The sequence below is a fragment of the Sphaeramia orbicularis genome, chromosome 14 (assembly GCF_902148855.1).
Source record: "Sphaeramia orbicularis chromosome 14, fSphaOr1.1, whole genome shotgun sequence".
In the NCBI taxonomy this organism is placed as follows: Eukaryota; Metazoa; Chordata; class Actinopteri; order Kurtiformes; family Apogonidae; genus Sphaeramia; species Sphaeramia orbicularis.
The window spans coordinates 26,038,059-26,054,064 of record NC_043970.1 but is presented as its reverse complement, the minus strand read 5'-3'; the positions used below and the strand labels follow the sequence as shown (position 1 = coordinate 26,054,064).

The window sequence follows — 16,006 nt, the reverse complement described above, 5'->3', positions numbered from 1 at the left end:
ATTATTTTTACTCTTTAAACATTTTATCTCTATGTTGTTCTGTTGTGATTGTATTCTTTTTTCCCCCCAATACTTCATGTGCAAATTGTGAGTTATTTTAATGATCACTCTTTACTGTTCTACTACTTTGGAAACTGACGTGATTAAACAATGTAAGTAAAAAGTGTAGGTCTGCAGAAACAAATGTGGTCACTACTGCCATGTTTACAATTAATGTGTTTTAAGTTATAATTTAAGTCTATGTATAATGTGTACAGTATGTGGCTATAGGTGTGTGTGTGTGTGTGTGTGTGTGTGTGTGTGTGTGCGTGTGTTTGCATAGAGATCCATATATGGATACAAGATAGCATTGATGAATTGGAGATTATATGTAATAATGTCGACAAGGTTAACATAAATGTACAGATGGTAAATATTGTGTTAGAGTAATTTGTGTAGTATAATGAAAATTAGTTCATGTATAGAATGAGTTAGTGTAAATACAAATATGATTGATCAATGGGTTTTGTGTGTATTCTTTATACTTGTAAGAAATGTCTGAATAGGTGAATATTAATATGAGAAAACATATATCTGTAAGATCATGAGACAGATAGAAAGTAAATGTGTAAAAAATGAAATAATGAAATGAAATAAACTGTAGTTTAGTTAAGTTTAGTTCAATTACTGAAAATTTCAGGGGGATTTTTCCCTTCATTGGTCAGGTTCTTTTTATTTTGTTTTTACAGGTTCAAAATGAAAATCCGAAATAATCAATGTATCAGTTTTGTTCTGTGCTGTATTTTGCATGACTTTTGTATAGCTATTTTGAGGCTTATTATAAGCTTCTCTACAAAGTACTTTCATTTTAAATGTGCTCTTCTTAAAATGATTAGTTTTATCGCAATGACTTCTGAAAAAAAGAACATTTTTAAGAAACGTCAATTCTTTTATAATTTTTCTAATTTTGATAGTGATAAATATAGACTGGCCTCTGGAAAAGAAAACTCACAAATAATAATGGCTATAGTTATATTAAGGTTGTTGTCAAATTTACACTCTTCACAAGGAAACAAAGTTGGATAAATTATGAGTCTTAACACATTTCACACCTTTGACATTTTATTGTTCCATCAATAATATCTTACAGGTTTTGTAAGCAGTACCAACTTGAAAAGCTACCATCTGTTTGTAAGTTTGCCTATTATCTCTATCATCCATGTCATGTGTCTGACATGTACATTGATGTGTTTGTGAAACAATATGATCCACTCAAAGCCATATCTTCAGGGCAGGGAGAGATCAAACAGTTGTGATGTAGTGCAGTGTCATGCAAAAAAACAAAAACAATCAAAAAAAACAACAATGAAAAAACTTGTGACACATGAGATGAGAGACATCTAGAGTTCTTGAATTGTAGATTTTCTGGAGGCAAGGCTTCATCTACACGAACTCATTGAGGAAACTGTTTACTGTCCCTTCAGGCGTCTCCTCCAAAGGCTGGTTCTCACAGAAGGAGGGTACGACGAGGAGATCCGGGTCCTTGATCTCATGTTCAACTTCCACGAGGCTGTGATAAAATAATAACAGGATTACATATAGATTCATTGCAGCATGTGTCTGTGCAGCCGACAGACTACAGTGTATATGTATTCTACTTGGTAAATAGTGTTTCAAAGAAAGAAATCACAAAACCTGAACAAGAATGAAGTGGGCTCAGTGAAGTAGAATGTGGTCATAGGCAAACATCCCATAGTTACAGACATAGAGTAATGGACTGAAGAAGAGAAAAAATGAAAACACTCAATACCACTGTCAGACTTCACCAGGAAAAAGGTCGTGTTTAATCTGTTTCTAGTCTCTCATTCTACCTTTCCCGTCTGACATTGTTCCCATCCATACTTGATTTTTATTCCTTCCCCTTCAATAGTTCGGCTCCCAGCAGTTACCGTGCCATAATATTTGGCATCATCAGGAATGTCCAGAGGGTGTGCTGTTGATTGCAAGGATTTTTTCACACACTTTGGTTTTTGCTGTCAATCTCATAGATATCCCCTTCCAGATGGTGACCGAGCCATGGTAGATAATAAAAAAGTTAGGTCATAGATGGGATGTTTGGGAGTTACTGCCTTTGTTAAAAGAAGAAGTGAGTTACTCTTTACAAAAACATCAGGAGATCCAAACCGAGTGAATGGTTTGTCGGTAAGCTTTCATTTGATCTGACCGGAGTTTGTTGGCTGTTGAATCATAAGTGATGGCACCATATGCTTTAATTTCACCCTTTAGGGACATCTGGTTTCATTGAAAGTGGAAAAAGTTTGGTGTATTCTAAAAAAACCCATCCATCATTTTGGTTGGACTTTGATGATTTTTGAATACATTTAGGAAACTTACCACAGTCATCAATCCTGTAATGTTGGGTGAATCTGAAAGAGAAATATTAAAAGGTTTGTTCATGCTGCTAAAAATGTTAACTGCATTCCTTACTTGTGTACCACTGACTGTTAAATAATAACTGAAGAAAAACAATGAAACATACGACAGTGCTGGTGGTGGTCTGCATTGGTGGTGGCGGCCAAGCACATGAAGATGAAGAGTGTAACAGCTCCATACATTTTTCCGGTCCAGAGGGAGTCCCAATCGAGATCACAAGTCAGAGATGACAAAAGACCCCTAGTCCATGTCACTTTCTATGTATGTGCTGCTTCTTTTATAGGGCTAAAGGCAAGTGTCATCGATAAGAATTGCGTAAAAAGACCCTTTGCCTCCTGCACTTCAAACACCAAGCTGTGTAAACTTCACAGTCTCATCCCGGTAGGTGGTGATTCAATCACAGTATTTTGACAAGACCAACTTTTCCTTTGTGATTGTGCAGCTGTTCTTAAATGTTGTCATGCAGTGTTTATCTTTGCCTGTCATTCACAAATTGGGGATCAAGTGGGGATAAAAAAAAAAAAAGAAAAAAAGCTGAATAATAAAAATAAAATATAAATGACATAAAAATAAGGAACCCTTTGGAAGAAATGTAATACTTTAGAGCTCTTTATTATTAGTGATTACCAAACTAAATTGGTTTAATCATTTCCCAACTGACCCAGTAGGCCAAAATCTATCCCCATCCAGACTATACCCAGGGTTAAAGTGGCCCAGGCCAGATTATAGCCCCCAGACCAGATTATACCCACAGTAGTGTTGAGTGATATACACAAGAATGGTTTAATTTTCAACATTTTATCTGGTGTTCAGCTCTGTCAGGTAACTTAAATGAGCAAGCAAACTGACTTAAGTCTTAAAAATCTAAACAATTACTTTTATTACTTCATCCATAACAATTAAATTTGTAAAAATATCAGACTTCCATAAAGATCAAAGATTTTACCACACTTCTCAGTAGTGTTTACACATTAGAATAAAAGCACTTTAAAAACAAAACACTAAAATGCCATTGTAACATAATGTTTATTATGATAACATTATGTTAATTTGAATCTTCAGAATAGAATAGAATAGAATAGAAAAGAAAAGAAAAGAAAAGAAAAGAAAAGAAAAGAAAAGAAAAGAAAAGAATAGAATAGAACAGAATATCTTTGATACTGTAATAAGTACAACAAATTAAAAATGCCATCCAATCTGTGTATCTTAATTAAAAACAGAAACAAAAAAATCATCAAAGCGATCATGATTGTTTTCTGGGTCATGCACACAGGTGGAAGTGTTATGAAAGATTGTATCTCATGTATGTCATGTATCTTTGACACGGTGTGACAGGCCAAAGTATACCCCCAGTCAGGACTTCCATTTAAATAGTTTGGCCCAGGCCAGAGTATACCCTGGGGTGTAAAATAGCCTAGGCCAAACTGAACCCCCCCCCCCCCCCGGGCCAGAATATTCACCTCCAGACGAGACTATACCCCTTCAAGCCCACTATCCCTCCAGACCAGACTACACCCTTCTAGACCAGACTATACCCCTCCAGACTACACTGTACCCCTATAGGCCAGACTATACAACTCCAGACCAGACCGTACCCCTATAGGCCAGACTATACAACTCCAAACCAGACTGTACCCCTCCAGGCCCGACTATACCCCTCTAGACCACACTATACCCCTCCAGACTAGACTATACCCCTATAGGCTAGACTATACCCCTCCAGACCAGACTGTACTCCTATAGGCTAGACTATACCCCTCCAGACCAGACTGTACCCCTATAGGCTAGACTATACCCCTCCAGACCAGACCGTACCCCTATAGGCTAGACTATACCCCTCCGGACCAGGCCGTACCCCTATAGGTTAGACCATACCCCTCCGGACCAGACTGTACCCCCATAGGCTAGACTACACCCCTCCAGACCAGACTGTACCCCTATAGGCTAGACTATACCCCTCCAGGCCCGAATATACCTTTACAGACCAGACTATACCCCTCTTGTGTAAAGAGGATTTGATTGTATTTACACAGTATATTTACTCACTTTAATTTACAAAGAGATAAAACATTTGACATGGGAAATACATATTTTTTCTTGGACACATGTAACATTACACCACCACTGTTCAACTACCACATCACTGTCCTTATTACAGTCTTTCAGAACACAATAACCTGAGTGCACAATCATGAGTAAATGTGACCTTGAAGCATCCTTAGGTGTTTAACTTTGAACAGTAATACAGCAGGGAGGATTTGCTAGTCTTAGAACTTGAAGTTTCAGGCCATTATGACTTGTATTATATTGTTACGACTCCTTTGTTGGTGTGTGAAAAGGAGATGTTGACCTGACAATCAAAATGAAGATGGAGTCAGTGTAGGTGTGAAACAAGTGCAAAGGTTTATTGAACAAAAACAGCAAAGGATCACCAATGTGGAGGAGGAAGGAACAAGGGGGTAGTGCTAACCAAAATCAGACAAATACAATAAAACCGTGCTTAATCTGGTCCTACCCCTTAAACAGAACAAAAATCTGACTCCCATCTAAAAAAAGAACTTAACCAAAAGAAATACAGAAGTGGCACCAACCCTATAACCTGATGTGCCTAGACAACAGTGATCTACATGAAGGAAAGAATGTACATGGTGCCCCAACTTACCTATGCCCACTACCTCACTCCACAAATGACTGACATTAACTCAGTGTGTGACAAGCTGAACACCACAACCAGCAGCTCCAACAGGCAGACAGAGAAAAAAACAGGACAACCACTGCAGGCACGGTCCTTTTATAGGAGGGCCCTGGGATGTGATTGGCCACCACCACTTTCCACAGGTGCAGGTTAATCAGTCTGATGGCACCTGGAGAGCAGACAGATTAGAGGAGAGGAAGGACCAGGAGGGAAAAACACCCACAAACACCCCTGCACTGCATCACTGCCTGGCACGTAACATATATTAAAAAACAGTCAAATTAATTATCATTATGTTACAATTGCATTATGATGTTTTGTTTTTAATGGGTTTTTATTTTAATGTGAAAACACTGTGACAGGAGGTATCCTTTAGCCTGTTAGTGTTGTGTTAGTTTGATTTCTGAGAATCTCAGGGGATTTTTGATGTGTTGTACAGGTTCACTTTTGCCTTTTTGTTTTGTTTTTACATATTCAAAATCAATATGAATAATAATGTATCACACTGGTTCTGTTCTGTGTTTGGTATGACTTTTGTATACCTATTTTACTGCTTATTATAAGCTTCTCTATAGAGAACTTTGAGTTTAAATGTGCTTGCTATAAAATGATTAGTTTTATTGGTTCATATATTAAATTTTTTCTATTATCAGTTAATGAACCTCTGGTTTAACATTGGCCACCATAAAGTAGTTGCTTTCTGCAGCTAACACTTATTCCCCTTTCTGGTTATTAAAATGCTTATGATGTATTTAGAAGGTTTAGATGCCACTGGATCAGATAGGAGCTATCAGGAGTGTGGTGTAAAAGAGATGAAATAAAGACCCAGCGACAGCCAGGGCCAGAGCTCTGACTGTATGTGAGGTGTGATTTTTAACAGGTTACATGAATAGCAAAGGTGCATGTCTCACCAAACAGCAGGCTCAAAGTTCACACAACCTTCAGCAGCAACTAGAACAGAAAGCAAAACAAATTTATTTTAAATATGGTTCCCAAACCCCCCCCTTATACAATTAAAAGACTTCTTTACAGGTTAACTTCCCTTTATGTCACATACATCACATTATCCTTGACATAGTTTGAATGAATTCCATAATAATCTAAAAAAATACCAAAAACAAACAAAATAAACCAAAAACCATGGAGTCAATCCCCCTCTCCCAAAGTTATTTAGTCCAGCCTAAACAAGCCTACTGGTTGATTGACAGCTGTTGGATCCTGTGTCTGCTTTTACATGTCTGTGTCAAGCAAACATACCCCCTGGAAGCAGACGCCAAGGAGACAAGGGTGAAAGAGTACCGAAAATAAAAGAAAAAAATTAACAAAAAACTGTATTGGGTGATTTTGTCAACTTTACGTGATGAGTGTATGTGCTTTTACACCTTTGTAAAGAGGATGTAGCCACAGTTACATAACCAGATGTGTGCTAGTACTTGGTTGCCATGAACTTTTTTTTTTTCTAAAAAAAAAAAGGCCTTAGCAAAGGGAAGGAAATACATAACGAAACCAAGGGATCTTAGTAACCACAAAAGAATGAGACTGAAAATAGAGTAAACTACTGCGTCACGAGGGAAATTTAATGTTACTGTATGCAGGAAATATAGGGGGAGGGAGTTATGAAAATGAGGGAAGCCCTTCTCCTTCTGGGCCCCTTCCTCCTTGTGCTGACTACAACATGCTCTCTAGAAGCTTCACTTCTTTTCGCCTTTTAAAAGAGGAAGTTAGGAAACATGACTCGCCTACACAGTTTATCTCATGGTTTCTTTTCTGTTCTACTGTGCAAACATAATGTAATTTATGTATTATTTTCTAACATTTTTGATTAGCATTATCATCATTCATTATCAAGGATTCAAGTCGAGAATGTAACGTTCTTATATCACCTTCTGTTTGTAGTTTTCACTTATTCTGATGTTACTTTGTGGACAACTTTAATCAGACCCTGCAGACAGAATATCTTTTTTGTTTTGGCTCTGAAGGCCTGATGAAGATGTAGATACACTGGGTGCAATATTAACACACACACCCTTCTAACACAATTATGTCAAATACTAACACAAAACAAGCTGAAAGATTCATATTGAATAGATACTCAGTGACATCAGCTCATTGAACATCACACATCCTAGGGAATATTTCATCTTGCTTGCTGTGGTGTGCTGTGACTAAAAAATGGATTCTTAAGAAATGGAACACTGAGGAATCCCCTACACATAAATACTGCATCAGTGGTCTTATATCCTATTGTATTTCTGAAAAAAATAAATAAATAAAAAAAATAAAAAAAAAAGGAAACCCATAAACTTCATCTGTGCCCCCTCTGTAGATGTCTTAGCATTAATAATTAGTCTAACCCTTAATCTCTAGACTTTACTGTGGGGTGGGGTAATGAGTGTGGGACAAAGGGGAGTGGATAGTGTCATTGTGATATGTTTCTGATAAATTTTACTGTTGTTTTTTTTACCTCCGCCAAGTGTAATGGCACATCCAAAACAGTACAATAACAACACAAAGTCAAAAAGTTATGAATGGATTTTCATGAAATTTTCAGGAAATGTTGATACTGGCACAAGGAGCAAATGATAAAATTTGGGTGGTGGTGGTGGTGGTGGTGGGGGCTGATCTGCCTTGGTGGAGGTCTGCACTTTTCTGGTTGTTTTTATATCATACATACTACTTTTGCATTCTGTACATTTACATCTTTCTAAAAATAAACTGACACAAAAGTACGCATAATTTGTGTAAATTTTCTATACATCTCTCCTCAGAATAGCCTCATCCTCATTCAAAACAGTACAATAACAACACATATTTTATTTTCAGAAATAAAACATATGTATATCAGTAGGAAAGGTGGCCTCAAGTACAGATTAATGTTTAAATTAGATTTGCATCTCACAGTGTCTTGGTTATATAGGCCATACTTGATACTTCCTACAGAAAGCAATAAACTGGCAGCACACATTTAGATACATAACAGACAGCAACCTTTGAACAACTGTCTTACCAGTACAGGAGGATTTTGCAAGGAAACTGTCCATTCAGTCGATGCAAGTGAACCACGCAGTGCAATGAGAGGCAAAACGAAACTGTAACACCACAGAGAGGTAGGTGAAAACCACTGCCAAGGGTTTCAAGTGTGGAGGAAATTTTATTCAGAAAGGAGTTTTATTCAGATATTCTGTTGTTTTGAAATTCACCACAGGGTTTACCTGGCAGGAAATTTCAAAGAAACTCTCATCTCTACAGTGTCAGTTTCTCTTCAACATTCAGTGTGTGTATGTATTTTTATCCACTACATTCATGAAATATGTATAAACTTTAGCAGCAAAACATTAGGTGTTTTAAGATCAGTTTTGTCATGTCCAGAATCAAATGTATTTTCAGCTTACACATTAATAATATAATACTCCATGCTCAAATTTGATTTCCCAGATTCCTTTTTGAACTCCTCACTCTCACAGTAGTTCTTTTAAATGATGTGGGATGACTTGTTTGCAAGATAACAAGGATTTTTACAGAGCTTAGTAGGGCAGCCTTCTTCAATGTTGCTTCCTCATTCAGGAATAACCTTCAGAATGTGACACAACTTAATGGCATTGTCTCACAGTATGAATTTAAAACACTGATAAAAAAACAAAAAAAACAAAAAACAAAATCCTGTGCAGCTGATTCTGACATTTTGTCACATAAAGTTCCCCATTGTCCTCCTGTGTCTTTTAATGTCTCTTAATATTTTATACATCTTTGTCTTTGTTTTCATGAATTTTAGGATGGAATGGTGTGCATTCTCAACTAGGTTTCCCTGAAAATAGAGATTTTATTCTCAGTGTACATCATGGTAAAATAAAATAAAATAAAATAAACAATAATGAATGAAATGTCCTCAATACATTTTATTAAAAAAAAACTAGAAACACAGAAAATCGAGTGTTTTTAAGCCTCCAAACTTGTGTATCCCTTGATTCTCAATATCCTCCTGAGACCCAGCAATGCATTTTTGTCCTCTGTAGGGGGAAAGAGTTTTACAGCTTTATTAAAAAAAAAAAAAAAAAAAAATGCTGTCCATTGCAAAGGACATTCCATAAATAAATATAAAAACTGTCGTATCATGCTGTTTCCAATCATGACAATTATTAAATGCAAAAAGCCAAAACTTTTCCTTTCCTGGGTCTCGGGAGGGTATGATCACATGACAGAAAAGACTTATGATCAGAGAGTTTCCAGTACATGCTCCTTTTACTGCAAAACAAGTGCAGATGAGGGAAGTGTGTAGCAGTAGGTGTCATGGCTGAATGAAACATTTCACCAGAAACGTGTGATAGAAATACAGATTTAAAAAGTATACGTTTACACTGTTTACACTACACAACATTTAACATAACAAGTGTAGACTGATGTACTTTACACACACTCTGAACTGACTTTCATGGTATAGTCGCTGAAAAAATGATCAGATCACCCCTTGTTTTCTTCAATTTCTTGTTCATTTTAATGCCTGGTACAACTAAAGGTACATTTATTTGAACAAATTTAATGTTAAAAACAAAAATAACTTATAAGAGTTTAATTTCAGAGCTGATATCTATCCATTTTCCACATTTTCTTGATAATAACCAAAATCACTTAAATTCTTACATCAACAGCTATGGCATTATACTGCCAAAAATAGTGATTTTAGGCATTCCATGTTTTCTTTTTTGTCTGTTTTAGTCATATGATACACACAGGCATTAGTACTTGATTGCATAACCATTGTTTTTGATGACTTTTGATGGTCCAATCATTTTTTCTGTGGCTATGCAGTTATACATAGCAATACCTGGCCAAAAAACAAGCCACACACAGAATATTTCATCTGACTGCCTTAGATTTGATTACTTTGGCATTTGTTGTGATATCATTTATGCAACACAGTGCCTATGCAATCAAAATAGACATCAGAGTTTCCCTCTTATACTCTTATACTATAAGAATGGACATAAAACTGCCCCCACAGACTTATACTGTAGGTACTAGGCATGATGGGTAGTGACCTTGCCTCTGTCTCTTCTCTGGAATAGGGTCAGCCTGGACTCATAAGACCACATCCCCTTTTTTTATTGAGACACAGTCCAGTCTTCATGCTCTCTATCAAACTGATGGTTGTTCAGTACATGAGAAATTACTCACTGCTTCAGCTATGGGTAAAGAACTTGTTGCAGCCGAAACATCTTCGTAATCTTAATAATAAAATATCAAATGGAAGGATCTGAACTATTGAATCAAGATGACAACTTTTTTTTGGCCTGACTATTTGTTTCATAATACTTATACTGGTGGAAAGGTACTGTGTTGTGTTCTACTTGCAGTGAAGCATTTTCACAGCATATATGAGCAGTTTAAAAAAAAAAAAAAAAATCCATTTTTTATTGATTTGGATAAGCAGATCATACAAAACTTCCCTTTCGGGTACAATTAAATGTCCATACTTCAAATGTGTATTTGTATTTGTATTTATTTATTTAGTTACAGGACAGTGTGTACTGGCATTAGTTACAAAGAACAAGATGCGTGCACCAGATTTAGCAGAGAAGCCAATTTCCATGTGTTGTCCTGGACAAACGACCAACATGACAAACATCACTTAGATTACGAAGTCATAATATGCAATTTTGTGCAAAAAATGTGAATGAGGAGTGAGTTGCTAATCCAAGTATATGAGCACTTTTTAGTATGAGATACAAACATTTAGAAACATCAAGAAATTGTACTGTAATATTCTGATGTTCCATTCCTAAGAATTGCATTTTTGATATGTCATAATATTGGATTGATATTTTAATAATGTTACTAATTCAGGTAAAGGGTGATATGATTCCTGTCACCTCACAGTAAGAAGGTTCTGGGTTCAATCCCTGAAGCAACCTGTGTTAATAATACATATCTTCACATATTTTCATGTTTACCTTCCTGATACTTTCACAAAATTGCGAAGAGAGTGAATCCAACTTTATAATGCACGTTCTGTGTCCGATCAATCGATGTTGCAGCACAAGAGGGCGTTTGTACAGATTTTCCTCAGCCTTCACAGGCCTGATCGCCGCCAAACTCGCCAAATGAATAGAAACATTACCTGACTATCTACTAGGCACAATTTTATGTCCGTATTCAAATGTTGTGAGGTATGCTGGGCGATTTTTGCCTCTCTCTACGTATAGGCACTTTCCACACACAATGGCACCACGGGTACAATGGCGCTAGTGTATGATAATACGGCATGTGTCAGTTTTAACACTTCTTTTCCAAGAGTATAGGCTACATAAATATTTCCACCAGCATTTCTTTGAATGTTGTGTAACTTCCTAAAAAATGTAGCGTGATAATTATCCAGAAAAGAAAGATGTTTCCTTATTTTTTTTCTTGATGTCATAATTTCCTCCATGAAAATGATTCTGTAACTCTGCAGAAGCAGAAACTACCCACATCCATGCCAGGAATCAGCTTCATCCCCAACATCTTACTGGAGACTGATTTTCAAAACTCATCAATTTTTAAAGAAATTACCACAATAGTCTGGAAAGGCAAAAAAAGAGAACTGCCAGAGAAGAAATGACAACATATGGTAGGATGACAAATGGGTTAAATGTGTAACATGAACACATGTGTCTTTAGTCTTTAGGATGACCATGAAAACATGTACTTACTTCTTCCCTTCATTTCGTTGTTGACAGAACTTCCAAGTTTCTGTCATTACTCATCTAAATCATGAGACTCCTGAAACAGTCCCCCGAGATGTGCAGTCAGACCTTTACTTCATACAGATTTGACAAGTTTTTAAAATAATAGCGGTTGGCCAATTCACCATTTTTAGGTTAAATGATGAAATTATCAACAGGTGAAAGAACCGAGGAGTTTATTTATTTACGTCCTTATTCATCAGGTACTGTGTGTTTTTATAGAAGTGTGTCAGAGATATGGTAGGAGATCAGACTAAATAACGAGGACTAAACAAAAAGAAGTTTGTAATACAGGCAGTCAGTGGAATAATAACAATGAAAGTACCATAAAGATCATACATTCTTACTTGTTTCCTCTATTTGAACATGTATACGTGGCCAAACGCTTGGCTACTAACACTGCTACTTCAGTTTTTGTTTTATTTTTTAATTTCATGTGTTTCTGAAGTACATTGAAGGATGATTGAAACACTTTTATTTACAAATAAATCACATTTAATTGTGTCAAAACATTTGTCCATAACTGTATATCATCCTGAATACAACATTATACACCAGTCAGCCACAATACCATGATCACTGACAGATGACGAGATCATAATGTTGATTATTTCATCACAATCACACATTCAGTGGCTGAGACATATTAAGCAATAAGTGAATGTTTAGTCTTTGAAGCTGATGTGTTGAAAACGGCAAAATAGTCATGTGCAAGGATCTGAGAGACTTTGACAAAGGCTGTATCATGATGGTGCAGGTCTTTTTGGGTGGTCGTGGTTTGCAGTGGTTAGCACGCTACTGAAGTGGTCTAATGGAGGATAACTTTATTACCTCTGCCAAGGAGGTTATGTTTTTGCCAGTGTTGGTCTGTCTGTCTGTCTGTCTGTCTGTCTGTCCGTGCACAAGATAACTTACAAAGTTATGGACAGATTTGGATGAAAATTTCAGGAAATGTTGATACTGGCACAAGGAACAAATGACTAAATTTTGGTGGTGTGGGGGGGTGACTGCTCTGCCTTGGCAGAGGTCTGCGCTCTCCGAGTGCTTTTCTAGTTTCTTTCTAATCTAGCTGGACAAACAAATCATATCTCAAGTTGCTCAGATTCAAACACCCAAGATACTGCCTCATTTTTCATTCATCTTGTCAGGGCTTATCAGGACTGTCCAATCCTGGTCCTTGAGGGCCAGTATCCTGCATGTTTTAGATGTATCCCTCTTCCAACACACCTGATTCAAATGATAAGCCTATCATCGTGCTCTGCAGAAGCCTGATAAGGACCATCAGATGTGCTGGAAGAGGAGAATATCTAAAACATGCAGGATACCGGACCAGGACTGGACACCCCTGGTCTAAATGTTCGAGTATTGCCTAATTTACCCCCCAACATTCTAACCATATATGACCATATATACCATGCCATATATATTATGACCATATTATTTGTCAGTGGTCTTAATGTTATGGCTGACTGGTGTATAATGCACACAATGACCCCAAAATAACAACAACAACAACATCAACAACAAAAAATCTACATTAGATACATAATGACTATACTTTAAAACACCATTAAGTAGGTACATTGACATCATCTCAAACCTTTGAATCTGTCGCTGCCAACACTTGCACCTGCAGGGTATTTTCTTATTTCTTGCTTGTTTCAGATCAGCTGTTAATTTTAGTGGAAAAAAATTCTAATCCTAAATCCTTATTCTATATTTGGGTTCTCACTGAACAGTTTCCTCTGCCATATGAGTCAAACCAGTAACCACAAGATCCTGCACAGAGAGAGTAAAAGAGAGAAAGGAAAAAAGAAAAAACTCCAGATCTGTCAGAAACCGAAAGCAAGAAATGGCAAATGTATAAATTGTTCGTAGGCTTCAGTCTAGCATGAAGGACCTACTCAAAGCAGAGCTGACAACAACTCCAAGGTAAGTCCATCATCATCATTTCTCTGAAGATGGTGAGTTTCTGTTAGCTGGTCTTACCGGGTTATCTGAATGTGAGGTCTCTTAAAGCAGTGGATAAAAACAAAAGCAATGAATGTGTTATACTTAATACTTATGTAGAAAAAAAAGGATTTGTAGGTAATATTTTTATTTATAACTAGTGTTCATGTCCATCTTCAGGTTGTCAAAAAGCTGCAGTGTTCCAGTAAATGCTGATGTTTTGCTTTGTAAATTCTCATAGCTCTACTGACTTTTGCGTTCATTCGTGTCGATCTGTGTTTATTTTGATCGGTTCTCACCAGAATTCACCCATCATGCCTCATCACCACTACATGTGCCTGGATGGTGAGGTTGAGATGTTGACTCATGCTCTCGACTCTTGTGATTCTCTTTTGTTTATCATATGACAACTGTTTTGAACCCAAACACATGATGCAAGAGGATACATGTTCAATGATAAAAACTATTTTCTTTAAATTAAGATTGATACAACCAGCATGTTTTGTATCTTAGTTTTTTGGGGTTTTTTTTCTTTTTAACATTTTTTAACAGAGATTTTACTTGTCTTGTTGTGGTTCTGGCACTAATACCATGTATGATCATATTCTGTACCCTGACGATAGTAAGAGCTGTAAACAGATATTATAGGGGTACCTGATGAACTGCGCTGTTGGTGAATTACTTGCATGTCATGTGGCCAGGGTTCAGGGATATAATGTGACATTTTTTTCCAAAATATTAATTAACTTCCTTTTATAAATGTAGACATCGTCAGTTCCCATAAGGGGAATCCATGTTCTTAACCATAACCATGTAAGGCAAATTGGAAGTGATACTGTGTGTGTAAGTTGTTGGTGAAGCAAACAGAAGTGATACATCTTTCTCCGGTTTGTACCTGAAAAGCTGCTGACCGACCGGCTTTTGAATGCCGATTTCATTTTTTTGTGAGTAGATTTTCTAATATAAAGATGTTTCTTTTCTAGATGACCATTTGGTGGCAGGCTCTCATTCTCCTCTGTTATATATTGAACTGTGTGGACTCCTCGGCTCCATCTCTGGTCCTCCAAACCAAATATAAAAATTCATTTCGTCTCACAAGGTCTACCCGGACTCGTGTCCAGCAGCTGCTATTGAACTATGTGAGTAGTAAAAAGCAGCCCTTCCTCACACTTCTAACATTATATTTCCTTATGAGCAACCCTTTAATCATTGCAAAATCTATTTTAACAGAAGAAGCAACAGTTGGGAAACAAGGACTTTGAGGACAGAAGTCAACACTTGAAGGACCTCCCAGTACTTTCTACAGATTTCTACAACTGGCTAAATTTGTCGGTTAGTGAATTTCTTGGTACTTTTCAAAGAATTCCACAAAAATGATTCAATGTCCTCTTTATTCAAATTTCTTTAGAAAGTTTCCTGAAAATTTTTCCCATTGTTTTGAGATTGCTTCATGAAACTTAAGGGGAGAGCTGATGACATTCCAACAATGTCTGGTATTGCAGGGTATAAAACTTTGACAAAAAATTGAGAGGAATTCCCCTCTTACAAATTAAAGCACAGATGGGGAGAACAGTTTGTATTATGTAATAGCGTGGTTGTGTTTGCAGGACTGGGAACGACTCTACGCTGCTGTTGGGGATATGCAGGTCTATTGGAACATGCTGGAGTGGAAAAGAAAACAGCTAGAAAAGGCGGACAAAGAGCAGATGGTGGCTCAGACCACTTTACCTCAGAGCATTAGACACATTCAGCTCGACCTGAGGGACCTGATGAGCCAAGTCAGCAGTCAGGTGAGCACATTAACAGGCCTCTTACTGAAATACATGGAGGTAACTGCATTTTATCACCACATAAAGTCTGTAAATGAAACAACAGTGAAACTTGATGGATAAAGTTTGTGGTAACAAAGTGGCGTAAATGGTTTCTAATAAGATTGACATTAATAATAAATACATACATTTTATACATAATTTTGAACTCAAGTTACTTCTACAGTTTCTATCTTTACAGTCTGTTAAATCTCAGATTTTATAAGCTGCTTATCTTTATCTTGTCACTTTATCAGTCAGCATATAAAACTATTTACGGAGATACCGGTACTACCAGCAGGGGGAAGTTTGCTGTAAACTGCATGTTTTTGAGCAGTAAGAAATGCTGATGGTGATGAAATCTTGTAGCTTAGAATTTAACCACTGTGTCAGATGAAGCTGACAGGTATGAATACTGCTAA

General features: G+C 36.8%; 1 protein-coding gene across 1 annotated transcript; it reads right to left on the bottom strand.

The window, feature by feature from the left end:
* Positions 1 to 1,411: 1,411 nt before the first annotated feature.
* Positions 1,412 to 2,641, bottom strand: epd (ependymin). The gene is given in 9 exon segments (XM_030154474.1): positions 1,412 to 1,549; positions 1,675 to 1,756; positions 1,851 to 1,883; positions 1,886 to 2,002; positions 2,005 to 2,042; positions 2,142 to 2,202; positions 2,205 to 2,271; positions 2,374 to 2,405; positions 2,519 to 2,641. Coding segments are annotated over 9 exon segments (633 nt in total). The 5' UTR covers positions 2,595 to 2,641; the 3' UTR covers positions 1,412 to 1,422.
* Between the last annotated feature and the right edge of the window lie 13,365 nt (positions 2,642 to 16,006).